Source organism: Molothrus ater, chromosome 6 (assembly GCF_012460135.2).
Source record: "Molothrus ater isolate BHLD 08-10-18 breed brown headed cowbird chromosome 6, BPBGC_Mater_1.1, whole genome shotgun sequence".
NCBI classification, from domain to species: Eukaryota; Metazoa; Chordata; class Aves; order Passeriformes; family Icteridae; genus Molothrus; species Molothrus ater.
Genome location: NC_050483.2, coordinates 61,629,935 through 61,657,851, shown reverse-complemented (window position 1 = coordinate 61,657,851; position 27,917 = coordinate 61,629,935). Strand labels below are relative to the sequence as shown.

Here is a 27,917-nt window from a genome sequence, read left to right as displayed (position 1 = left end):
ATGTAAGATACTCAGGACATAAATCCCTGGTTTTTCCTGCTGAAAATGTCAAGGGAAAAAAAAATATTCCTGCTAAACAAGGGCACTTCCAGAGCAACACGTCCCTTCCCAGCCTCCTGGAGAATTCATGGATTTCCTCCTTCCTTAGGATTTGACAGCCTCACTTCAGGGGGAGCTGCAGAAACATCAGGAAGAGGAAATTCCCCCCCATCCCAGACATCCAGAGGGATGTTAATAAAGCCCTGCAAGTCGTGGCATTTGGGAAATGTGTTTGTGCCTGGGCCTTCTGTTCCTAATTAGCAGAGCAGTAATGAATCTTGATGAATCAGTAATGACCTTCAAAGCACTGCAACTATTTCAGCTTCCACTTGGCTGGGTAATGAAGTCATTCCAAGAGCAGAATTCCTCTTAGGATGCTGCAAAAGGCTGAGCTCAAATTCCATGATTTTTTCCCCCTTTCCTGATTTTCTGGAGCGTCCCAGGACAGGAAGTTTAAGGAGTGACAGAATTCATCATTTCTTGCAGGGATTGTGGCGGGCTGATAGGAATGGCCAACTAATAGTTGTCTCCAGGAAATCCCATCAGTTTTCCCAAGGATTCCCAAGGAATTCCAGGGAATTCAGTAGTTATTGGATGCATGAGTGCACACCCAGCACTGTTTGTTCCACCTGGGCAGGCAGGTGACAAAGTCTGCATGGAACTCCTGGTGACAAATTCCTGCATGGAATGCTCATCCATCATTCCAAAGTTGGCTCTTCTCCTCTAAGAATCCTCCCAGTTCTTTTTCTGATAGTAAAATCATGGAATCATGGAATGGTTTGGGATGGAAGAGACCCTAAATCCCCCCCCAGTGGCACCCCTGCCATGGCAGGGACACCTCCCCCTGTCCCAGGGTGCCCCAGTGTCCAGCCTGGCCTTGGGCACTGCCAGGGATCCAGGGGCAGCCACAGCTGCTCTGGCAATCCAGCCCAGCCAGGAATTCCCAATTCCCAATCTCCCACCCATCCCTGCCCTCTGGCACTGGGAGCCATTCCCTGGCTCCTGTCCCTCCATCCCTTGTCCCCAGTCCCTCTCCAGCTCTCCTGGAGCCCCTTCAGGCCCTGCCAGGGGCTCTGAGCTCTCCCTGGAGCCTTCTCCTCTCCAGGGGAGCATTCCCAGCTCTCCCAGCCTGGCTCCAGAGCAGCTCCAGCCCTGGAGAAGCTCCATGACCAAAAATGATCCAACAGGGAACTTCCTCAGGTTTCTGTTGTTTGATCAAAGCAACTCAGCCCCTGATCACATTTGAGGAACCGTGACCAAAGCAATGAGGCCCCACCAAGAATTTCTGTCCCCACCCCATTTATGGCTCCAGCTCCCCCTAATTTAGACCCTCTAATTTCTCTAATTAGGGGGATTCTCCACGCTCTAATCAGGGGGAGAAGAAAGCCCAGACCTTTGCACAGGAGGGTTTTTGGCAGGGTTTCCCCTTTCCAGCCCAGCCATTTGTTGTCACAACCTCACAGGTATTTAATTATCTCTGAGCTGTCTGTTCCACTGGCAAATGTAGCTGGAATTAGCAACAGGCAGAAAAAATAAATCTCTGTTTTTGGGGAAGGGTGACACAGCAGGCCCTGGCAGCCTGGGCACGTGGGATTTGTCTCCGTGAGCAATCCACCTCAAAAGGATTGGGGAGAAAATAAAAACCGGATGAAAATAAAACCAAGAATTTCTCTGTTTCTCTGATTCCCTGATCAAGGGTCAGGGAATCCCAGAGTGGTTTGGGATTAACACTGATCTCATTGCAACCCCTGCCATGGCAGGGACACCTCCCACTGTCCCAGGGTGTCCCAGTGTCCAGCCTGGCCTTGGGCACTGCCAGGGATCCAGGGGCAGCCACAGCTGCTCTGGCAATTCCAGCTCAGCCTCCTCCCACCCTCCCAGCCAGGAATTCCTAATTCCCTACATCCCACCTAAATTTCCCCTCTTCCCGTTTTAACCCACTCCCTGTTTCCTGCCACCAGCTCCTGATGAACATTCCTTTTCCAGCTCCCTGCAGCCCCTGGAACGTGCTGGGAGCCCTCTCCACCACGGGATGCCTTCATCCCCACAAACCCAGCCCGGGAGCTCCTCCTCCTCACCCGTGCTGCTGGAGATGTTGACGTCGATGCTGATGTCCGAGATGCCGCCTCCCTTGAGGGACGCCACGCAGGTGTAGGTCCCGAAATCCGTGAACTTGAGGTCGATGATGTCCAGGTTGGTGGTGCCTGGGGACACGTCGGGGTCGGTCTGGGTGATCACCATCCTCTCCGAGCTGCGCAGGGGCCGCCCGTTCTTGAACCAGCTGAAGGTGAGCTCCTCCGGGGGGATGGCTTCCACCTGGCACGAGATCTTCACCTCCCGCCCGATCTGGATGTTGTCGTCCTTGTGGTACGGGTCGGGGGTGATCCAAAAGCGTCCTTTTTTTAAGGCTGGAACACGCACACACACACACACAAAAAAAAAAAAAAAAAAAGAAAAGAGAAATTTTATATAATGGAGTGGAAATTTGGCTTCGCTGGTGTTGCTGTAGGACACGAAATAAAACGACGCGGACACGCGACTCTCCAAGGTAAAAAAGAGGGCGAATTTAATTCTCACCCCAACATTTATAGAATTCCAAAAGTGACAGTGGATTGGAGGGTGACAGTGCCACCTCTCCAATGACACTGGACAGACCAACAGCCCATCAAATTTCTCCTCCTCCTTAAAAGAATGCAAAACAATGAGTTATTTACATAAAGCACGTAAAAGAGTTCATCACAAGAATGTAAACATCAGAAGGCTTAAAAAAACCTTAAAAAAACAGGGAGACACACTGGAGGACTAAATATGATTTTTAAAGGGGCAGCAGCCACAGGATTTGATTTTACTCCCAGGAATCTGCACAGCACCAACTTGGAATCACGAGGATGAACCAGTTGGAAACTGGCACGGAATGAAACTCCGAGGCACAAACAGAGCTTTATTTTGTGTGAAAATAAATGAGATATCAGGCAGAAATTGATTATATTATTTTATTTATGAAATATATAATATTTTATTTATGAAATATATAATATTTATTTAATATTTTAATGTATGAAATATAATTTTATTATTTTTAGGATGAAAGACTGGCATGGGTTCCCTAGAGAGCCAATGGATGCTCCATCCCTGGAAAAACTCAAGGCCGGGGTTTTTTTTTTTTGGAGCAACCTGGGATAGTGGGAGGTGTCCTTGCTCCTGGGATGGAATAGGATGAACTTGAGGGTTTCTTCCCACCCCTATAATTCTGGGATTTTTTGGTGGAACTCCTAACCCTAACCCTTGGACCTTCCAAAGCACATGTTAAACACACGGATAATTTTTCCTAGGAACTGAAATCCTGATTAAATTCCATCATGGATAAGGCAGCTGTGAAGTGCTGTCACCTCCACAATGAAAACTAGAAAGTCCCAGCACCTAAATCAGGCTGAGCTGCTGCCAACCAAAATAATTCCTGAGATTTCAGGGGTTGTTTTCCATCTCTGGAGGGATTTCCAGGCTTTTCCTCATCCCTGTCCTGTCAGAGCACCAGAAAAAGGGAAATATCACCCTAAAATCACTGGCACAACCGGTGGGGTCACCTCCAATCCATCCAGAATCTCTCCTGCATCCAAGACTATCCAAGCCTCCACTGCAAATCCAATTAATTCTCCACCTCCCACCAGAGATAAGGAATCTCAGGGTTCCAGACCGGGAATTTTTTGAGGGATAACCCCCAGAACAGGGACACAGCAGCTCTGGAAAACCTCATTTCCCACCATCTTCCACATAAAGGAGCCGTTTATCCTGGCATTCCATCCTTAATCTCCGGGAATGAAATATTCCTGCATCTCACTCACCTCAATTTTCTGTAAATGAAAAACCTAAAACTCTCCAAAACTCCACCCCCACTGACATCAACTGAGGCTTGGGATGATCCTGATTTTTTTTTTTTTTTTTGGGGGGGGGAGAATACTTCAGGATCAGGCATTTAACCTTTCAAGGACAGACAGAGATTTTTTGATGAACTGAATAGAAAATGCTCCTGACACAATCCCCAAATCCCTTTTTTTTTCCCCTATAGAGATGTGCCAAAGGATGTTTATGGGTTTATCCAAGTGTTTTTTTTCCATCTGGATGGACCCAAACACAAAAACATCAGTTAGAAATTGTATAAATCCCCAGGCTGGGTAGAAGTACTGAAGATGAATATTGATGTCCACCATTGATGGCGATTTCTACTGAGGGGTTTCCCAATTCCCTTGGTTCCTCTCCCCATTCCCTCTGTCCTGGATCCATTTCACAGAATCCCACAAGGGTTTGGGTTGGGGGAGACCCTAAATCCCATCCCAGTCCCAGCCCTTTCCATGGCAGGGACACCTCCCACTGTCCCAGGGTGCCCCAGTGCCCAGCCTGGCCTTGGGCACTGCCAGGGATCCAGGGGCAGCCACAGCTGCTCTGGCAATGCCAGCCCAGCCAGGAATTCCCAATTCCCAATCTCCCACCCATCCCTGCCCTCTGGCACTGGGAGCCATTCCCTGGCTCCTGTCCCTCCATCCCTTGTCCCCAGTCCCTCTCCAGCTCTCCTGGAGCCCCTTCAGGCCCTGCCAGGGGTTCTAGAGATTCCATACTTTGGACATACTAGAAAATCTGTCTGCTCCATCCACGAGTGGTGAAAATGTGAGTTCAGATTCAGTTTTGCTTATTCCAACTCAATTTTGCTAATTCCAACTCAGTTTTGCTAATTCTGACCCAATTTTGCAAATTCCAACTCAATTTTGCTAATTCTAACTCAATGTTTCTAATTCCAACTCAGTTCTGCTAATTCCTGACTCAGTTTCGGTAATTCAGTAGCTCCTTAAACAAGGACTTACAAATTCCATGCTGAAGAGCATTCCCACCACCTGGAAAAGAATTAACTCTTCCAGAGCTCGGAAAAGAATTCATATTTATTTATTTATTTATTTATTTATTAGTTTGTCTTTTCAAAGTGGGGGGAAAAGCCTAAATTTGAGCTATTTACCCTCAGTCCCACAGGGTAGGAGAGGCTTCTTCCATTGAGGAAGGCAACATTTTTTAAGGAGAGAATGAAAAATTTGGTATTTTTTCTAGGAAAAGCATCATTTTGGATGCTGCTCCTCAGTTCCAACCACATCTTAAAAGCATCCAACTGGTTGATTTTATTTATTTAATTATTTTATTTATTTACATTATTCATTTACTTATATTTATCTGAGGGACTTCCATGGCTTTAATCAAGAATGGAATTTTTTTGCACTCCTCTTTGCCGAGCCGCTCTCCTTCCCTTGGGGAATTCTCAGCCAATTCCCAGGAATCAGCACTACCAAGTTGGAATCACGAGGACGAACCAGTTGGAAACTGCCACAGAATTAAACTCTGAGGCACGAGCTGAGCTTTTTCTTTTGTGTGTGTGTGTGTGGAAATAACAGCACAAACAATGCTTACACACACAAAAACCCCTCAATATTTTATGCAGATCCTTTTCAGGCAGGGGAAAATCCAAAAAAGAACTCGATGGGCACGACCAGTGCGACGTTTCAGCCCAAATTAGTTGCTCATAACCTCAATAAACTATTTTTATTTCTGAGTTTTCAGCAGTTTCTCCTGCCTAGAACTGAACAAAGTCTAGCAGGGAAGTCAGGGCAACTTTCCTTTGTGGAAAAGCACAAATTCCAAGGTAAGAAAAGGGGGCAGAACCTCAAAGTTTGGGTCAAAGCTGTTTCTTGGAAGCAGAAGGGGGTTGGAAGTGGATGGTCTTTAAGGTTCTTCCAACCCAAACCGTTCCATGACTCTGGATGAGGTTTCCAAAATCCCTTCAGAGCTTCCTGATTAACACCACGTTGGGAACACCTGAGCTGAGCCTGATACAAACCCACCAGATAAAGGAAAAAGGGGTTTTTGTATCGTTTCCTCCATCCAGCAATCCCATAGAACAGTGGCTTGGGTTTTCCTCAGCTGTAGATTCCTGCACCTCCGCTTCCAGGAGGAAATTTCCAGGAGGGCATTCCAAAATGCCAAGAAAATTGAGCCATGCCGTGGGTTTTGTCTTTGTGGTACCAGTTATGCGCTGAGAAGTTTTCATGGGGTGCGACACAGAAATTAAAGGGAAAATAAAGGTTAAGGGGTTTTTACACAGGCAGAGACAAGGGGGAATGGTAATAAACTTAAAGAGATTTAATGGGATATTGGGAATTGGGAATTCCTGGCTGGAAGGGTGGGATGGAATTGCCAGAGCAGCTGTGGCTGCTCCTGGATCCCTGGAAGTGTCCCAGGCCAGGTTGGACACTGGGGCTTGGAGCACCTGGGACAGTGGGAGGTGTCCCCGCCATGGCAGGGGTGGATGGAATCATCTCTAAGGTCACTTCCCACCCAGACCATTCCAGGATTCTCAGATAAACCAGCAAAATGTGGGAGATGCTGCTGCAGACCCCTCCCAGAGGATTTTTGGGAACGTCATCAGCCCACGGAGCTGCAAAGGAGCAGCAAATGTGCAAATAAATCTGAAACTGTTCTCTGAGACTCAGCAAAGTGCCAGCCTCACTCCAAAGAGGCCCCAAAGAACGAGGATGTGATCAAACAACCCGAGATGAAACAACTTTTGTCCTCAAACTCCTCACAAACAGTCCCTGCCCTCCCTCATTAATTATATTTTCAAAGTAATAAAATGCAGTTCAGGATCTCAAGCAAGGCCTATTTGCATTCATCAGGTTCGGTTGGTTTTTTCCTACCACCTCCCTGATCAACCTCAAATTTTCCTTTACTGCCTCGGAATGTTCCTGCCTCACCAATTTCCAATGGCTCAAACACCACCACTAAACACATCAAGTTCTGCACGATTTTCTGCACCATTTTAGGCTTTGACAAGAGAGCTACAGACCCCTGTCTGCTTCCCAAGTGGATGCAGGACACAGGGAATGTTTGGATTTGTGGTTGCTGATGGTTCAATCTGTCTTTAATGTGTGACATGGAGCAGCAAACTCCAAATTTCCGGTTTTAACCTTCTTTGAGCAGCCAGAGGTCCCTTGAAGCACCTCCTGTGCCCTCCCCCGAGGAGGTTTGGAGTCATTTTGGTTGCTTCCCTTCACTTTTTGTCAGCAGTTTTGATTTGACCCATTCACAGTGAACAAGAAGAGGACTTCACCCGAGCAGATGTGGAGCCCTGCACGGCCTTGGAGCAGATGTTGGAATTTTGGGGAGCTCAGAACCCAGCCTGGCCCTTTTCCTCAGCACCCAGAGTGGGAAATTTCCCATATTCCAATAATTTCATGCCCAGCCCCACCTCACTTCCAGGATCATCCAAAATCACTGGGAATTCTGTGATCTCCTGGATCTCACTGTGGGCTGGCTCGGAGAAGCCAGGAAACCTTTCCTGGTGTCCAGGTCTTCCTGATCCCTTCCTGTTTCCTTCTCAAATGTGGGAAAAAGAGTTTGTGATCCTGGGAAAGATTCTTCAATTATTTTTTAAGGACAATGAACTACAGAGACACAGCAGGGAAATGGCCAAAGATCCCAGAATTCCAGGATGGGTTGGGTTGGAAATGAATTTAGGGATTGTCTGGTCCAACCCCATGATCGGGGACACCTTCCACTATCCCAGGTTGTTCCAAGCCCCATCCAACCTGGCCAAACCATCCTGGAATGAAGTGATAATGGAAGGAACAACAAAATCTGCTCCAGTACCCCACATGGGAAGAGCTCTGCACTCCATATTCATTTTTTATCTGGAATTCCAGCCTAGATGGATCCATGTGCTGTCCAAAACCCTCATTCCCGCTGACTAAAACACCACAGAAATCCTTCCCTGCTGTCTTGGCAGTGACCTGTCCACTGCTATCAAATCAAGAGAAGGAAAATCCAAGTTTTCATCCCAAGCTCCGAAGAGACACCAAATTTTGTTTATTTTGGCTGTGGGCAATAAAGTTGGGTCTGCTTTTAACATTCTCCAGGATTCCCTTAAATTCCCTTATCCAAACACTTTAAAACTGTCAAAAATATCTTTTTCACTGGTGATTATCTCAGTGCGGTCATTAAACTTCATTCTTTACATGAAAATACATTTTGGCATTGTTCTGTGGATAAAAAATGGGGAAAAACTCAGATTTGTGGTTGCCAAAAATTCACATTTGCTGTCATGACCAGGAAAATACTGGAGAGGAAAATAATGGAGAGGAAATGACAGATTTCTGGTTTAATTGCAAAACTTAATTATGAATAGAAGAGCAAAACCACACCCCAAATAAGAGAGTTTGCGGACATCAGCTCAGCATAATCAAAGTGTAGCACAGAATTCCAGACTGATTTGGGTTGGAAGAGGGCCTTAAATCCCCCCCAGTGCCAGCCCTGCCATGGCAGGGACACCTCCCACTGTCCCAGGGTGTCCCAGTGTCCAGCCTGGCCTTGGGCACTGCCAGGGATCCAGGGGCAGCCACAGCTGCTCTGGCAATTCCAGCCCAGCCAGGAATTCCCAATTCCCAATCTCCCACCCATCCCTGCCCTCTGGCACTGGGAGCCATTCCCTGGCTCCTGTCCCTCCATCCCTTGTCCCCAGTCCCTCTCCAGCTCTCCTGGAGCCCCTCAGGCCCTGCCAGGGGCTCTGAGCTCTCCCTGGAGCCTTCTCCTCTCCAGGGGAACACTCCCAGCTCTTGGAGCAGCTCCAGCCCTTGGAGCAGCTCCATGGCCTCCTCCAACACATCCACACCTTCCCTGTCCTGAGAAGCCCAAACCTGGATGCAATTCCGGTCATAAGGACCAGTCTGGGTTGGAAGGAAATAAAAAGTAATTCAACAAACATTTGAAAAAGAGAGTAATGAATTAAATAGTCTGAGTTTTTAGGGACGACACTCCAACTTGGACCACTCATAAAATTCAAATTCCTTAAACTGGGCATTTAGAATCATGGAATTGTTCAGGTTGGAGAAGTCCTCTGAGGTCACCGAGTCCAGCCACCAACCAGCACCACCTCTGTGGTCACCACTAAACCTTGTCCTCATCCACACATTCTGGGCACAATTCCAGGGATTGTGACTCCATCCCACCCCGAGCAGCCTCTTCCAACACTTCCCAATCCATGAGGAAAAGACTCTGAGGTAACTGAGAAAATGCTGCTTCCCCAGAGTTCCCTTCGCATCCAAGGCAGTTTTGAAGCAAATTCCTGCTAAAAAAAAGCTCCACATTCCCAGCATTTCAGCACCAGCTCGTTCTGCTCCTGTCAACACGGTTTGAGCTGGGAGGTTTTAAGATCCTAAACTTCCAGCAGCTCACCGAACAATTAAGATGTCAAACGTCTTCTCCTAAAGCATCTCCAAACTTTTTAATATCAAGTAATTATTTGGCACTTCCAAGGCCAGATGCATTCCCACTTCCAATTTAAATGCAAATCCCACGGAGAGACTTCAGGTTTTGTCTCTACTTTTAGAAACTGCTGCTAATTTTGCAAAGAAAAGGTTTTTTTATTCCTGTTTTTCCGTGTGCTCGGCTTAATTAGCTCCCGGCTCCTTCGGAGCTGCTCTTTTGAAGGAGGGGGAGGTTTGGGTTCCTTTGAATGATGAAAATTTCAGTTTACAACTTGCTCCAAATCTGATCCGTTAAAGAGATGAAGGGGAGATCAAAGAGGGAGAAACTCAGCGTGGTTCCTCTTTTAGCGGCTTTTAGAAGGAAAGATTCGACGGAAATCGGCGGCACCGGGAGGAAAGACGTTGGGGGTTGGGAATAGATGACCTCTAAGATCTCTTCCAGCACAAACCACTCTGTAATTCCAAGAAATATCCAGGTGGGATTGAGCTCAGGAGGTTCCTTCTCCGATCTCCAGCTCACACCATGGGTTTTCCAAGGACTGAAGACCTCCAGGGATGGAAATTTCACAACCTCCCACCCTCAGCTCCCAGGAAAAGCCAGGAGCTGTGCCAGTGGTGTCACTGGGTTTGGAGGCAGAAATTGCTGCGTCCTTCCATTTTTCCTGATGGAAAGATGTTTCCTCCCTGATTTAAAGGGGATGTAGAAGATGGATCATGGATGAGATCCCAACACATTCAAGCGAGGGTGAAATTCCAAAAACTGCAGGAATTTGACCAAGAAGACACAGGGACAACTTAGCAGCTGGAATTTTGTCACTTTTAAAACCCCAAGCAGAGGAAAAGGGGGGAAAAAGCCAAAATATTTCCTAAGCTCCAAAATTCCAGCTTGCCAAGGCACACATGCATGGCTGGAGCAGTGGATTGGGGCTGCCCCATCCCACAAGAAAATGGGAATTCAGGAGTCTTGTCACAAGCCAGACAAGGATTGGGATATAAATGAAACCCTCCAGAGAAGCTGCCACAACCCCCAGTGGGCTCTGCACTTGCCAAAGGAATTTTAAATCCTTGGAATGCTGCAGCTGGATGTTTTCCAGGCCCTTTAAAAAGTTTAATTCTTGTGCCAAAGTTGTCCTTAAAAAAAAAAAAAAAACAACAAAAAAACCAAACAACAAACAAAAAAAAAAACAAAAAACCCAAAAAAACAAACAACTTGCTGAGTTTTCCTGCCCCAAAGTGTTCCATTGGAATTTATTGGAATTTTTCCCTCTTTGTACATGATACTCAGCCCTTCTCCCAATCCCCATTCCCAAGGTTTCCACGCTGGATTATCCTCATTCCTGCTTTTGGGATGGCTCAGAAGCTTTGTAGGAGCTCAGCATTTCCCTAGAGCCTGGATTTCTTCCAATATGGGATGCATTTCCCACCAACACCTTTTCTCCCATTCTTAAATACCTCAAATCTACATCAAGATCCTATAAAAAATTCCCAAAATTATTTATCAGACTGGACAGAAATCTAAAAATCCCAGTCCCAGTTGCTTGATGCAGCAGGAAAAGTGTCTTAAAACACATTTCAAGGACAGCAAAGCAGCTTTGGAACAGAAGAAACCACTTTGAGCTCATCCTTCTCTTCTTGGTTTCCTCCTCCTCCAAGAGGAGAAAAAACTTGGAAAGATTCAACTTTTTCTCTGCCAGAAAGAAAATGTTGGTAAAAGTCCCCAGATCTTGTTGTGTGTTATCAGCCAGGATCTAAAACAATATTTAAAGTACAGCACAAACCCTGCCAAAACAATTATCAGCTTTAGTAATTAATAACTTCTGCCAATCAAGAGTCAGAATAACCTTTATCCTTGTCTCCAGTGGAATCCCAGAATAACTGAGGCTGGAAAAGAGCTCCAAGATCAGAGTCCCAGCTGTGCCCAATGCCCACCCTGTCCCCAGCCCAGAGCTCTCAGTGCCACCTCCAGGAATTCCTTGGGCACCTCCAGGGATGGGCACTGCAAACCAGAGGACAGATATTCACGGAATCATGGAATCATGAAGGCTGGAAAAGACCTCAAAGCCCATCCAACCATTCCCCAGCCCTGCCAAGGCCACCACTGCCCCGTGTCCCCAGGTGCCACATCCACATGGATCTGAAATCCCTCCAGGCACGGGGACTCCACCCTGTACCTGTGCCAGGGCTGGGGAACCCTTTGAGGGAAGAAATTTCCCCAAATATCCAATATGAACCTCACAGAATCCCTGAGGCTGGAAAAGAGCTCCAAGATCAGAGTCCCAGCTGTGCCCAATGCCCACCCTGTCCCCAGCCCAGAGCTCTCAGTGCCACCTCCAAGGGACACCTGCAGGGATGGGCACTGCAGCCCTCCCTGGGCAGTTCCTGAGCCCCCTTTCCATGGGGAAATTCCTGCTGTGCCCACCCTGAGCTGCCCTGGCCCAGCCTGAGGCCGTTCCCTCTGCTCCTGTCCCTGTTCCCTGGAGCAGAGCCCGACCCCCCCGGCTGTGCCCTCCTGGCAGGAGCTGTGCAGAGCCACAAGGGCCCCTGAGCCTCCTTTGCTCCAGGCTGAGCCCCTGCCCGGCTCCCTCAGGGATTCTGCAGCCCCTGCCCGGCTCCCTCAGGGATTCTGCAGCCCCTGCCCAGCTCCCTCAGGGATTCTGCAGCCCCTGCCCAGCTCCCTCAGGGATTCTCCAGCCCCTGCCCAGCTCCATTCCCTGCCCTGGACACTCTCCAGCCCCTCCAGATCCTTCCATAGCTGAGGGATCCAGAACTGAACACAGCCCTCAAGGTGCTGCAGCAGTTCCAGCACAGGGGACAATCAGGACATTCCCTTCCCTGCTCCTACTCCCACACAATTCCTGATATAATCCAGGTGCCTTTGGCCCCTTTCCCACCTGGCCACACCTGTGATTTTGTCCATTCAGTGTCCCCAGCACCCCCAGGACAAAACTGGGGAAAAAATGTGTCCATCCTGAAGACAAGGAGAGGGATCAGATGAATCCCATCTCCTGAAATCCCTTCTGATAAATCCTTCCAGACACGTGGTGCCCATCAGGCTCCTCGTGATGTCCTCCAGAGCAGCAAACTCCCTTCAAAATCAAATTCCTGCTCACAAAAATTCCAGGATGTCCTAATGAAAGGGCAGAAGGATCAATAAACCATCTCCGTTTTTATTGGAGAGCCTTTTATGAACTCATCCATGACCCTCCAGCCTGGGAAGAGCTCACAGGCCTGAGCCTGTGGCAGATAATAAAAATAAATGGATTTATTCAACTCCAAAGCTCCGCTTTTCCCCACATTCACTCCCAGAGCTGTAAACTTTTAAGGAGCACACTGGGAATTTATGGCTGTAGGAACACCCTGGATAAGGAGATCAGGTGTGCTTGGTTAAAACCTTTTGAAATCCCATCACAGAGGACTTCTCTCCACGGAGGAGATGCCTGAGGATATTTGCCAAGGCCTTTGGAATTCTCCAGCCAGGAAAAAAGATGGAAAATCAGAATTATTAAGGCTGGAAAAGCCCTTGGAGATCATCGAGCCAAGGCGTTATCCCAGCACTGCCAGGGCCACCATGGACCCACATCCCAAAATTTATTCCATTCTCCCACTTGCCGGGAGCTTTTCCCAGGATACAGAGAAGAATAAAAAAGATGGAAAAAACCCTCCTTCTCCAATATAATGGAAGATCCAACATTTTAGGATTTTAGAATTCCCAATCAACCTCAGATGATTCCATGCAGTGACCACACATTCCAGACGCACATCCCAAAATTTATTCCATTCTGCTTCCTGGGAGCTTTCCCCAGGATACAGAGAGGAAAAGAAGGATAGGAAAAAGCTCCTTGTGCCAGTTTCATGGAAAATCCAACTTTTTTTTATTTTAGAATCCCCAACCAACCCCAGACGATTCCATGCAGTAACCACATGTGCCAGACTCACATCCCTAAATTTATTCCATTCTCCCACTTGCCGGGAGCTTTTCCCAGAATACAAAGAATAAAAAGGATTAAAAAAAAAAAAAGCCACTTCTGCCAATTCCATGGAAAAATGAACATTTTAGGATTTTAGCATTCCCAACTAGCCCCAGATGATTCCACACGTGCCAGACCCACATCCCAAAATTCATTCAATTCTGTTTCCTGGGAGCCCTTCCCAGGATACAGAGAGGAAAGAATGAAAAAGAAAAAAGATCCTTGCGCCAGTTTCATGGAAAATCCAACACTTTAGGATATTAGAATTCCCAACCAATCCCAGAAGATTCCAGGCAGTGACCACAAGTCCAGATGTGCCATGGCTCGTCCTCCTGCCAGGAGTGACCTGCTGGGTGACAACTGTCACTGCTGCCACCAAACCCCAATTCCACCTCTGGGGTAAAATTCCAGAGCCTTCCCCAGGCTCTGGTGCTCGGCAGCTCATGGGGGCCCTGCTCACATTTCAGTTGATGCAATCTGGGGCCGTTCCAGAGGTGCTGATGTCCAACCAGCCCCAATTTTATCCTTTACTCCTCTAAACCCCAAGGGAAATTCCTAAAAAAAGCTTTGGGATAAAGAACAGGAAAGCAGAAGGAAGGCAGGTGTAGAGAACAAAATCCCAGGATTTTTATTTAATTAAACAAGCAACAAAAGTTCATTAAATTCCCAATCTGAGCTTCCTCCTTCTGTTTTTATTCTTTAATTATTTTTTTTAGCAGCCACGCCTGCAGTTCACACGCAGTTTTTGAAGGGATAATCCAGAGGTATTTCCATCAATCCTGGCCTTAAAAAGGGATTTCCCTGGAGAGCTTTTTGTCCAGGAAGAGCTTTTGTGCTGCTGTGGAGCGCGGTCATTATTTTCTATTTCAACTGACAGGGAATCCCACCCCTCGGAAAAATTAACTCCAAGGATGAGGCTTCCACTTGCCAGAAGGTGAAAGTCACACGGGCAGAGTCCAATGGAATTAAAAATGTGCTGCTGTTACAATGGCAAAGAAGGAGGGATCTGTAAAAAAGATGGGAATGGGTTCCCTCAGGAGGGAATGAATGGAACAGGATGTCCAGGAGTGGAATGGAACCCCCATTCCTGCAGGGATTTAAAGGTCTGTGGATGTGGCCCTTGGGGACACAGGGCAGTGGTGGCCTCGGCAGTGCTGGGGGAGGATTTGACTCGATGGTTTTGGAGGATTTTTCCAACCTCAGCCATTCTGTGGTTCCATGATTTCTACACAGCCTGACACCCTTCCCAGCCCTGTCAGGGTTCTTGACTTTAAGCCCTGGAAAACATTGCTGTGGCTCTCCCTGTGTCCCAGTCTGATGGGCAGGTGTCCCTCAAGGATGTTATCCAGCATTTTCCTCTCTTACTGCATGGAGGAGCCACCTTGGAACCAGAGAATCCTGGAATGGTTGGGGTGGAAGGGACCTTAAATCCCATCCCATTCCCATCCTTTCCATGGGCAGGACACTTCCCACTGTCCCAGGCTGCTCCACACCCCACTGTCCAACCCGTCTGTTGGACATTTCCAGAGATCCAGGGGTACCTGAATCCCAAGTTCTCTGGGAATTCCATCCCAGCCCCTCCCCACCCTCCCAGCCAGGAATTTCTTTCCAATATTCCATTTAATCCACCCTCTTCCATTCTAAAGCCATTTCCCCTTGTCCTGTTCACTCCAGCCAGGAATTCCCAATCTCCCACCCATCCCTGCCCTCTGGCACTGGGAGCCATTCCCTGGCTCCTGTCCCGCCATCCCTTGTCCCCAGTCCCTCTCCAGCTCTCCTGGAGCCCCTCAGGCCCTGCCAGGGGCTCTGAGCTCTCCCTGGAGCCTTCTCCTCTCCAGGGGAGCATTCCCAGCTCTCCCAGCCTGGCTCCAGAGCAGCTCCAGCCCTGGGAGCAGCTCCGTGGCCTCCTCTGGATCACATCCACACCTTCCTTGTCCCAAGTCCCTCTCCACCTTTGGAGTCAGCAGCCACAAATTAGGAAAACATCCATAAAAATTCATGGAGATGCTTCATTCGTGGAATGAAGCACACACAGCAAAGGCACGCTCATATTAAGATACTGAAATTTAGAGAAATTTCAAGGGAAAAAAATTTCCTCAGAGCCCTGCTGGTGCTTTGAGGGAAGATTTATTTCTGGGTCAGACTGGGGGATAATTGTTGAATTCTGGGATTCGGGGCGCACCTGGCACAAGATGGGAACTCCATTTACCAAATGCTTTTCCTGCCTGGCACGGAAGTTGCTATTTCCAGCAAATTCTCTTCTCTCCTCAGCTGCTGTGTGAAAATCCTGACCCACAACAGCAAAATGAGCTGAAGCGAGAGAGAAATGAGCCAAAATGCTGTGAAATAAGCACACAAAGTCAACCCAAACTCTGCCTTTCTCTCACATTTCACTCCTCAACTCAGCGTCACTTGCAGCAAAGATAAACCCAAGACTGAAATGGAGATTTTTTTCCTTCTAAAGGAGAAGTTTTCCCATTTAACAGAAATAATAAGGGGGAAATAATAAAACTGGGGCTAGGAAGGAGCTGAGCTTCATTTATTTAATGGTTTCTTCTCATTGTGGTCCCATCTCAGCATTAATGGGGCCACAGAAAAGAGAGGGAAAAGGAAAAAAAAACCACCTGGAGTGTTTTAATGAGACTTTGTTCAACATCTAGCAGCTCCCAGGCATCGTCTTCTATAAATAAAAACAGGAGGGGATATTATTATTATTATTATAATTATTATTTTTATTATGATGCCATGACTCATGGAATTTGTGTCTGCAGGGATTTAGGGATGCGGCTTTTCCTCTGGGCTGGCTGGCACTGTCTGCTGGGTCAATTAAAACACTGAGGTTTCTTTTCACACCAAGATCTTCCTCTCCTTTTCCTTATTCCAAGCTGTTTTCCACCCCAATTCCCCTTCCCCACTTCACCCCCATGTAAATCCCAGCAAATTAATGTTCCTGAGCTGAGGAATGGCAACAAAACGTCAGAGCCAAATGTCAGAAATTCAAATTCAAGCACAACATTCCAAATAAATCCACGCCCATCTCCTGATCCAATCCAGGCTGATCCAATGCTCCCTCCCTGATCCCAATTCCTCATCCTGCTGGAGAGCAGGAGATGCTGGGCAATAACAAGCGAGCAGTGGTTGTGGCTCCCATGAAATATTCCCACATTGGCTCTTTATCCATCAGTTTTTCCTGAGTCTGATTAATCCCGGGTTATTCTTTCAAATTCCTATGGCTTGGAGTTTATGTGGAAAATGAGGTTCAGATGAAGTGTTTGGTTCAGGGAGGTGAATCCTCTCTGATGATGCCAATCCAGCTCTGTATCCAAACCAACTGCCTGTGTCCCAGGGGTTTTCCAGAAGGGAATAAAAGAGCAGGGAATGATTCCCTCCAGCTGGCAGCAGTTGCTGTGCAAGCCCTCCTCTTTCATTTTCACCTCAGACAGACACTTTTCCTGATATTTCCTGGAATTAAAGCACAGGGACCAAACTAAAGCTCCCCACCAGGGATGAAATTCCCAGACTTAATTCCAGGAACAGCTTCAGATAAGGAGGAAGGAAGAGATGAAGGAGGCAATGAGAACTCCAGGAGCTTGGGATGCATCCAAGACCTTTGGTGATAATTTCATGGAATATCCTGAGCTGGAAGGATCCCACAAGGATCATGGAGTCCAGCTCCCAGACCCCCCAGCATTCCCACCTTGGGATCCCTGGAATTGCTGTCCAAAGGCTCCTGGAGCTCTGGCAACCGTGCCCATTCCCTGGGGAGCCTGGGCAGTGCCAGCACCCTCCGGAATACTGGAACCTTTCCCTGAGATCCAACCTGAGCCTGCCCTGTCCCAGCTCCAGCCATTCCCTGGCTCTTGTCCCTGTCCCAGGGACCATCAATCAGAGCTGCTCCTCAAGAGGATGTTGAAGACCACAATGAAGTCTCCCCTCAGTCCCCTCCAGGCTGAACAAACCAATTTCTCTCCCCTTTGCATGGAAGAGCTGCTGCATCACCCCAACACAAAAAGGCACCAAACCACCTCAGGGCTTTGATCCCAGCACAAGAACTCTGGCAGGCTTGGAAACCAACACTAATTCATCCCATAACTGATTAGAAATGACCAGAAATCCCAGAATGAGAGAATCATCAAGGCTGAAAGAGACCTTCAAGATTTAGTCCAACCGGGGCCATTTGGAAACAGAGGAAACCCCCCACTACTGAACATTGAATGTTGAACATTGAACATTAGACATTTAACGTTGAGCATTGAACATTGAATGTTGAACGTTAAACCTTGAATGTTGAACATTGAACACTGAGCGTTGAACGTTGGATATCTGATGTTGAGCATTGGATGTTGAATGTTAAACTTTGAATGTTGAACATTGAATGTTGAATTTTGGATGTTGAACAAGGAACATTGAATGTTGAACAATGAATGTTGAATTTTGGATGTTGAACGTTGAACATTAAACTTTGAATGTTGAACATTAAACTTTGAATGTTGAATGTTGAACATTGAACATTGAATGTTGAACAAGGAACATTGAATGTTGAATGTTGAACATTGAACCTTGAATGTTGAACATTGAACCTTGAATGTTGAACAATGAATGCTGAATTTTGAATGTTGAACATTGAACATAGAACCTTGAATGTTGAACATTGAACATTTAACATTGAACGTTGAATGTTGAACAATGAACATTGAACGCTGAATGTTGAATGTTGAACAGTGAACATTGAACCTTGAACCTTGCTGTCCCACTGGATTAGGACTGGAATAATCTTCCAGGAGAAAGGTCCATGGTTTTCCAGCTGAACTCACCTCTTACGATGATGTTGGTGGACTTCTTGGCGGGATTGCCGACATTGTTGTTGGCGATGCAGCTGTAGGTGCCGGAATCCTCGGAGGTGATGGCGGGAATGGTCAGGGTGCCCCCGTTCAGCACAGTCTTGTTGGGCAGGACCCCCACAGACCTCACCCACGTCAGGCTGGGCGCTGGCTCCCCCCCGGTGGTCACACACACCAAGGTGATGGCTTCTCCAGGGTTCACCACGATGGGGTCGTCCACGAGGAGCTTGATGGAAGGGGATGCTGCAGAACAACCGGGATCACAGAATCAGGGAATGATTTGGCTGGGAAGGGACCTCAAAGCCCACCCAGTGCCAGCCCCTGCCATGGCAGGGGACACCTCCCACTGTCCCAGGCTGCTCCAAGCCCCAGTGTCCAACCTGGCCTTGGGCACTGCCAGGGACCCAGGGGCAGCCACATCCCCTGGGCATGCAGAGGCAGGTAAGGATGGATGGATGGATGGATGGATGGATGGATGGATGGATGGATGGATGGATGGATGGATGGATGGATGGAGGGATGGACAGTCAGCTCTGCAGCCACATTTGGGATGGAACATGCCTGTGTGTGGGAGAGATGCCAGCACACTGGCTTGGAAACCTTGGAAAAAGGAATTAGTCAAGAACTTGTTTGGCATGGGAAGCCTGCTCTCCTCAAGTCAGATCCTGCCACTCATCCATCCCTCTCCATCCACCTTTTCCCCAGTGAACTCCTGGGAACCTGGCTGCCAGCTGGGATGGATCCCTGTTGGAATGCAGAGAGGCATCTCCCTTGGGACATCATCTCTTTGTACATGGAGAGACGGAACCATCCCAGACAGAGGTGGTTTTCCCTCTCTGGGATGTGCAACCTTCACACCTAATTCTCATAATTCCCATAAAATTTCAGGTGTAGTGGGAGCAGTCAGCACAGGTGGATGGAGAGATGCTGCTGACCTTGGAAAGATTAATTCTGTTTTCTTGTCTCTCCTTTCCCATGAAATATTTCCATGTGATATAAGAGGAGCAAATGCTCAATACTAAGGGAGAGGGCAGCAATTAATTGGAGAATATAGATAAAAATAAAAATAAAAATAAAAATAAAAATAAAAATAAAAATAAAAATAAAAATAAAAATAAAAATATGAGTATAGAATCACACTCTGAACTGTGACATCCTGTGTCCCCTGTGGAGAGGGATCCACCCTTGCTGGATCCAGGCTTTGCTCCAAGGCATCCTTTAAGCTGCATGAATGATGCACCAATGTATAAATATCCATTGCTAGGCCAGGGAAAGCAGCAACTCCAAAAAAAAACCCAGGAATGAAGGTGAAGGATTGACATTCTGGGCCAAGAATGCCAGCAAAAGTGGTAATAAAAAGGGAAAGGCAATAAAAATGTTACATTCCAAAATCACATCGCCATCCTTGTTATTACAGGGAGATATTCCCGGGTGTTCCACTTTAGATGGGAATCTTATTTCAATATTAAAGGAATACAAACCAAGCACTGGAGGCAAATACAAGAATCAGCCATAAAATCAGCGTTTGCTTCATTTGGGCTTCACCCAGGAGGAATTTGCTTTGTCTGCATTTGGAAGCAGGAACAAAAGAAAAATGGGAAGACCTTCCTTTGTAGCTGTCCTGGCACCTGGAGAAGTGGGAGCATCATATTCATGGAATATCCTGAGTAGGGGCGTCCCGCAAGGATTTTGGATCCAGCTCCTGCCCTGCCCAGACCCCCCAGCAATCCCACCCTGGGCATCCCTGGCAGTGCTGTCCAAAGGCTCCTGGAGCTCTGGCAGCCTTGGGAATGTGCCCATTCCCTGGGGAGCTTGGGCAGAGCCAGCACCCTCTGGAATAGTGGAACCTTTCCCTGCTGTCCATCCTATCCCCCCTGGACACAGCTTCAGCCACTCCCTCAGTCCAGTCCTGGGTCACCAGGAGGAAACTCCTTAGGAGAGCAGAGATTCACAATCCAAGCCCTCTCTTCCAGTTCATCCCATTTTTGGACTTCTCAAATCCGTACCAGCATGAATTCCTGGTTCAGGTAATTTAAAACCAAAGCAATTGGGCTCATGGCTAAAAATCCAGACCCCAAATCAGTCGGCTCTGACAGCTGTGCCAGGGTCTCTTTGCTCACAACCTCTAAGCTCTTCTTCCATCAGCTGATGCCTCCAGCAGCTGATAGATCCCTGGTTTGGAATTCTAGCTGGGAAACTCGGAATTGTGCCACGTTTTCTGCTTAAGGAGGTTTATTTTTGGAAGAAGGTGTCAAAAACAGGGATCCAGGTACAACCAGAACCTGTGGGGTCATCACCAACACCCAGCTGGCACCTATTTCCCTCTCCCTTCCTCCCTCCTGGGTTCCATCATTTTTCCTGAACAATTCCAGAAAGGAGCTGCTCTTTGCTCCCACTTCCCATCAAATCTTGAGACAGGGAACAAGGGAACCATGGATAATCCTTCAAAACTCGAAGCAAAAGATAAAAGCACCGACGTCAGCCCAAGCTGGTGGGGCCATTTCCATAATCCTGCAGATGAAAGGGAGCCCTTTGCCATCCTTCAGGAACAAAGTGGGATGGGATAAAAAGGCTGGGACACATCCCTTTCATCCCGACACTCCAGACAGAAAGTACATGGAAATGAGGGTTTGGATACAGCAGTTTCCCTTTATTTACACCATGAGTTTCACTTCCAGCTCCAATCCCAAAAAAGCAAACAGAAATCCCTGGATTTCTGCAGCCATGGACACAGCAAGCTGGATTTAATCTGAAAAATATTAAGAAATTTAGGAAGGTTGTTGAGGTTTTCAGCAAATGGGACTCAGTGGAGCAGATAAAGGGTCAAACCCCTCTTGTGCAGGGAATATTCTCAATATTCCCAATATTCATGAATGGGCCTTTACATTGATAGTTCTCTGCTAAAGGAGAAAATAATGGGGAGTTATAGCCAGGGAATCATAAAATCCTGGAGTGGTTTGGGTTGGAAGGACCTTAAATCCCACCCATCCCACCCCTGCCATGGCAGGGACACCTCCCACTGTCCCAGGCTGCTCCAAGCCCCAGTGTCCAGCCTGGCCTTGGGCACTGCCAGGGATCCAGGGGCAGCCACGGGAACATGGGAAAGGTTCATGCGTGACATCCCATAAATTCCAAGAATTCCAAACAGCAACAAAACCGTCCCTGCCAGAAGGAGTCAGGACTAAATGGGGTCTGTTATCACTCTCAAAACCTTTTCCCGAGCCAAGGTCTGTCCTAAATGACTTTCAGCATTGAGAAGGGGAGCGCTGGACCTTGGAGCTTTGGCCAGCAAAGCTTCACCCAAGCCACAACCTCCAGCCCAGCAGAGCCTCAGCCAGCCAACATTCCTGGTCAAAACCTCCCTTGGACTCCATTAGGAATAATAAAAATCATCACCAAACAATAGCAAGCTCTAGGAAATACTCCCAAAACTTCCTGGAGAACTCTTTCCAAACATCCCGTTTGCACACCACAAGAACACCTCCATGTCCTGAGGGCTCCGCGTCCCCCCTGCCCTTTGGAATTGGGGTTTCCCAGCGCCAATCCCACATTTTGGAGTCAGCCTTGGCTCGGCAGGGGACTTTTGGACCCAGGAAATTCCTCTGGCTGCCTTGGAGGACTCGAGACCTTGGCAGGGGGCTCGGAGACCTTGGCACAGAGTCAAAAAACACCTGTGCCTTTGGTTTTAGCCCTTGGAAAAAACAATTACCGACTTTACATGAGAATTACAAGTCAAGAGAGTTTAAGTAGAATAATAGTTAGTTTGTCATGGGGTTAAAATGTAGAATTTTGGGGTTTTTTAGAATGGGGGTTCAGGAGGCAAGAAGGAGAAATCTGGGCATGTCCTGTCCTTCTCTCTTCTTCTTCTTCTTCTTCTTCTTCTTGCCCTCCATCTCCTGCTATGATGGTGGCAGTTTTGGATTGGTTTAGAGTGGAAGCCCGGTGTCTAACACAGGTGATGGGTATTGGGAGTTATTGTAAATAATGCACACGTAGTTTTTAGTATAGAAAGTTAACACCGCCCCAAGGGCGGCCAGTGTGCCTCAGCCTGAGCTGCCAGACAGACCTGCAGTGGGTCGGAGAAAGAATGACAGAGATGAGAAACAATAAACAACCTTGAGAATGAAAACAAAAGAATCCCGACTCCTTCTTCAACTGCTGGGCTGGGAAAAGAGGCTCGCGCGTATCTCAGAGTCACTGCGACCAGCAGAGATTCTGAGAGGGCACAAAGAGAGCGGCAGAGCCCCTGGGAGCTCCTCCCCTGGCAGAACAAGGCCCTACTGATCGGAGGGAATCCGCCCCGCTCCCATTCACGCCGCAGCTGCAGCCTTGGGAAAGGGCCTCCCATTCAGAGCTTCCGTGCGGGAGCGACGGACGGGGGTAGGATGGTCGGGACGGTCAGAGACCAGAGACCTCCGAAGCCAGGCCTTGGAACTCGTGGGTTATTGCAAAGGGCGTGGGTGGTTGATTGCAAAGGGCACCAAGCAGGGGCCCTGCTTGGAGCTGCCAGCCACAGCTTGGAGCAGACCCCAGAGAGGGAGAGAGGGGTAAAGAGAGTGATAGAGAAGGCAAGAGCATGTGTCAGAACCCAGGAAATCTCTCTGGCTGCCCTGGAGGGCTCGAGCCCTTGCCCGGGGGGCTCAGAGACCCTGGCACAGAGCCCAAGACCCCTGTGCCTTTGATTTAGCCCTTGGAAAAAACAATTACCAATTTTTATATGAAGAATTACAAGTCAAGAGAGTTTAAGTAGAATAATGGTTAGTTGGTCACGGGGTGAAAAATAGATTTTTGGGGTTTTTAGAATGGGGGTTCAGGAGGCAAGATGGATGAATCTGGGCATGTCCAGCTTTTCTTCTTCTTCTTCTTCTTCTTCTTGGCCTCCATCTTCTGCTGTGATGGTGGCACTTTTGGATTGGTTTAGAGTAGAGACAGACTGTCTGACATGGGTGATAGGGATTGGGAAGTTATGGCAAATAAAGTACACCTAGGTTTTGGTATAAAAAGACAACACCGCCTCTGAGGTGGGCAGTGTGCCATGGACTGACCTGCTGGACAGATCTCAGCAGGTTAGAGAAAGAATGTTATAGATGAGAAACAATAAACAACCTTGAGAACAAGAACAAAAGAATCCTGACTCCTTCTTCCACTGCTGGGCTGGGAAAAGAGACTTGTACACATCTCGGGGTCACTCTGAGCAGCAGAGATTCTGAGAAGCACGGTAAAGAGGATGAGAGAGCATGGAAGAGTAAAAAGAGAGCAAGGTTCCTGTTACAATACCATAAATCATCTTCTGTGTTGAATATTCTGATTCTCACTAATCAATCTAATATAAGATACAAATCCTACAGCATTTGCATACAGCCTGTAAGAATCACTCTCTTTGGGCCCTTCTGCCAAGCTGCAGGGTCTGCTCTGACCCTTGGGCCTGTCTGCAAGCAGAGGGTGTTGTTCCATCAAAAGGGGATCACCTTCAGCAGCCACACCATTGTTTCCCAGTTGTTCAGTAACTGAGGGATCTCAGAGCTTGCTTTCATTTCAATCTCACTTATAGTTTCCATATTCTCAACATCTTTTGCCAGGCAATCATATTCATAAGGCTCTCCTGTTTCATCTTCCCCAGCATCACATCCCGGGATTTCAGAGCTGCCTGGGGAGCCAGCGGTGCCGGTGACAAAGTGCTCTTGGAATTACAACGGGTCACAAAGCCCAGCCCTGCTGCTCCAGGCACTACCAGGAATTTAAATGGGAATTACATCAATTTTTGTGGCCTCGTGTTAAATGCAAGCCAGGCACCAATGGCAGATGGATGGAGATTGATTAGGAAATTAATTATTAATGGCTCCAACATAGCCCAGTCCTCACAAGGTGCTAAACCAGCAGGAAACACACCCTGGGCTTGATAAATGACTGGGGCAAGGCTTTCTCAGACTGAGCACAAACCAAGCGCTCTTTAAGCCATCATTAACACGCTTAATTAGACCAGGCTGCCAAGCACTTGGACCAGGGAAGCTGTGGCTGCTCCACCCTTGAAATGTTCCAGGCCAGATGGGGTTTGGATCAGCGTGACCCAGTGCAAGGTGTCCCTGTCCTGCAGGGCATGGAATGGGATAATCCTAAACCAGCAGGAAACACACCCTGGGCATGATAAATGACTGGGGCAAGGCTTTCTCAGATTGAGCACAAACCAAGCACTCCTTAAGTCATCTTTAACACGCTTAATTAGACCAGGCTGCCAAGCACTTGGACCAGGGAAGCTGTGGCTGCTCTACCCTTGGAATGTTCCAGTTTCAATGGGGTTTGGAGCAACCTGATCCAGTTAGCAAGGTGTCCCTGTCCTGCAGGGAGTGGAATGGGATAATCCCATACCAGCAGGAAACACACACTGATCTTGATAAATGACTGGGGCAAGGCTTTCTCAGACTGAGCACAAACCAAGCGCTCTTTAAGCCATCGTTAACACTCTCAATTAGACCAGGCTGCCAAGCACTTGGGCCACAGAAGCTGTGGCTGCTCCATCCTTGGATTGTTCCAGGTTGGATGGGGTTTGGAGCAACCTGGGAGAGTGCAAGGTGTCCCTGCCCTGCAGGGAGTGGAATGGGATAATCCCAAACCAGCAGGAAACACACCCTGGGCTTGATAAATGACTGGGGCAAGGCTTTCTCAGACTGGGCACAAAGCAAACACTCGTTGAGTCATCCTCAACACTCTTAATTAGACCAGGCTAATTAAGGCTAAGCACTTTGGACCAGAGAAACTGTATTTGCTCCATCCTTGGACTGTTCCAGGTTGGATGAGTTTTGGAGCAACCTGGGAGAGTGGAAGGTGTCCCTGCCCTGCAGGGAGTGGAATGGGATAATCCTGAAGGTCCCATGCCACCGAAACCCTTTTGGGATTTATTCAAGGATCAGATGAAGATGTTGAGGGAATTGGAAGGGGTGGAGTCCCTGCTGCTGCCTGGGATGGGGAGCTGAGGCTGGGATCACACGGAGAGGAAAATCCATCTGTCATTCTTGGAGCAGCCCGAAAAAATCCACTGCCAACGTGTCATAATTACAGTGAGACAAATAGAGGTATTTAGGCTGGATGTATGGAATTGAGGAAATGTCACAATTGGCTTTAGGGATTACTGGAAATGCAGAAGAAACCCAATAATTTAATAGCAATATCAAAGTACAGGCAGCAAGTCATGTCCTTGACAAGGCTCTCAGCTGTGATGAATGGAAATGAAAGGACATTATTTCCTCCAGTTTGGGGCATTATTTGAAAGGCAGAACCGAAGTAATAGAACATAATTGAATTATATTTTTATATCCATTGCTGTGTGTGCATCCATTTCATTTACAGCCAGCATTTCTTGCAGGAACACAAAGCCAATATTCCTAACGAGACACGCGGTGCTCAGAGAGGAAAGGTTTGAGCTCCCTGCCAGGCTGGAAGCAGCATTCCTGTAACTATTTACTCCAGAAAGTTCAAACAAGAGTGGGTTGGAACTCCCAAATTTCGAGTTAGAATCAGAAAATCACAGAATGGAATTGGGAGGGAGCTTAAAACTCATCTTGTTCCACCCCCTGCCACGGCAGGGACACCTCTCTCTGTCCCAGGGTGCCCCAGTGTCCAGCCTGGCCTTGGGCACTGCCAGGGATCCAGGGGCAGCCACAGCTGCTCTGGCAATTCCAGCCCAGCCAGGAATTCCTTCCATAAATCCAACCTAAGTCTCCCCTTCTTCAGCTCCATTCCCTGTCATCTCTTTTTTTTTTTTTTTTTTACTGTTATTTTACAGGGGAAAAATCAACTTTTTGTTGCCCACCCTGCAATAGGGCAGGCGCTTACTTTTCATCATCAGGCCATCAAAAAACTCAAATTACCCCTAAAAATATAAACCCAGGGAAAAATAATAAAAAAAAAATCCTAAAACTGAACAAGCAATGAAAATCTCTTTTATATTTTTCTGTGTTTATCCCCTGCTGCTACAGAGAGATCCCAGTGGAAGTTGCACACCACGTGAAAAGAGGAAAAAATTCTTCAGCTAAACAGTCCTAGAGTTCTAGAACAGTTCTAGTTCTAAAAATTCGTGTTTAGGCAAATAAACCATATTTATATTAATCTCATAATTTCTTTTTTACTTACTCTCTCTTTTCTCCTATTTCCTTTTTGCTGCCTTTAAATTTCCAGCACTTCCAGGTCAAGAAGAAATAAAGAGAAGTTTCTCAAATCCCAGATCTTTCAGGTTTGTGTTCATTTTTTTGACTTGACACATGGAATGACTGAGGTAAAATATTCCCAGAGCAGATTTGAGCATTGCAGTTGCTTTAGGATCATCATGGAATGGCTCCTCATGGAATGGTTTGGGGTGGAAGAGGCCTCAGGGATGATCTAATTCCAACCCCTCGTGTCACAGGCAGGATTTAGGGTTTTCCCTGGCACACAGGAGAGATTTCCAGCTGGCAAAATACCTGGATCTGTTCTGGGACAAAGGGGTGGCTCCCCCCGTGCAGGGCAGGTGTCCCTTGAAGGCCAGAGCCACCCTTGTCTGTGTCCCTGAACCTCCCACTGGGGTCCCTGAGCAGTCAATGCTCCTGTCAGGGATTAAAAAGAATAAAAATCCTATTTTTCAGTCTGCCCTGAGCCTGTCCCTGAAATAAAGAGGCTTAAAGTTGAGGCAAGAGCAAGATCATTTTGTCTGTCAAAAATGGAAAACTCTGAGGTTCAGGGAGCAGAGTGGGGAGTTACAGGATAGAAATGAAGAATGGAATTATCAGAGAATTGTAACTTGGAATATCCTGAGTGGGAAACATCCACAAGGATCACAGAGCCCAAGCCCCTGTCCCTTTCCAGACCCCCAGCAATCCCACCCTGGGCATCCCTGGCAGCTCCTGCAGCTCTGGGGCTGTGCCCATTCCCTGGGCAGCCTGGGCAGTGCCAGCACCCTCTGGGGGCGGAACCTTTCCTTAAAATCAAAAACTATGAACAAATATAACTGTAAATCACATTTATGAAGGTTTTTTCAGCTGAGCTCAGTGTTTATATATTCCCAAATATCCACACAAGCCAATCCAGGTATCCCTATCCCATTCCTCAGTGGAATTTCCCTTTTCCCCCCTCCTCTAGAACTTTTCCAGAATCCCTCTATTTTTCCAGCTGGGGCGGGGGGGCTGCAGCTCTGCTGACTCACATCTTTATGCTCCTTTTTCTCAGGATTTCAGCTGCTCACAGTGACCCCAAGATGTGTTCAAGCCTCTTTCCCCAGTCCTGCAGTGGAAGAAGGAGTCAGTTCTCAAGGTTGTTTATTGTTTCTCGTCTATAACATTCTTTCTCCAACCTGCTGAGGTCTGTCCAGCAGGTCAGTCCATGGCACACTGCCCACCTCAGAGGCGGTATTGTCTTTTTATACTAAAACCTAGGTGTACTTTATTTGCCATAACTTCCCAATCCCTATCACCCATGTCAGACAGTCTGTCTCTACTCTAAACCAATCCAGCAGTGCCACCATCACAGCAGAAGATGGAGGCCAAGAAGAAGAAGGAGAAGGACAGGACACACCCAGATTCCTCCACCTTGCCTCCTGAACCCCCCGTCAACACCCCAAAATTCTACTTTTTCACCCCGTGATAAATTCACTCTCATTCTACTTAAACCTTCGTGGCTTGCAGATCCTCATCTAAGGTTGGTGATTTTTTCCACGGGTCAAGATCAAAGGCACAGGGGTCTGTGACTCCGTGCCAAGGTCTCTGAGCCCTCGGGCAGGGTCTCGAGCCCTCCAAGGCAGCCAGAGG

General features: G+C 47.6%; 1 protein-coding gene across 1 annotated transcript in view; it reads right to left on the bottom strand.

Annotated features, from left to right (window-relative positions):
- MDGA2 (MAM domain containing glycosylphosphatidylinositol anchor 2) overlaps positions 1 to 27,917 on the bottom strand; it is a 213,311-nt gene that overhangs the window by 76,752 nt on the left and 108,642 nt on the right. Inside the window, exons 6-7 of the mRNA XM_036384850.2 lie at positions 18,118 to 18,387; positions 2,118 to 2,447 (exon numbers count right to left, since the gene is read on the bottom strand). Coding sequence (XP_036240743.1) covers positions 2,118 to 2,447; positions 18,118 to 18,387 — 600 coding nt within the window. The remainder of the gene's footprint in view (positions 1 to 2,117; positions 2,448 to 18,117; positions 18,388 to 27,917) is intronic.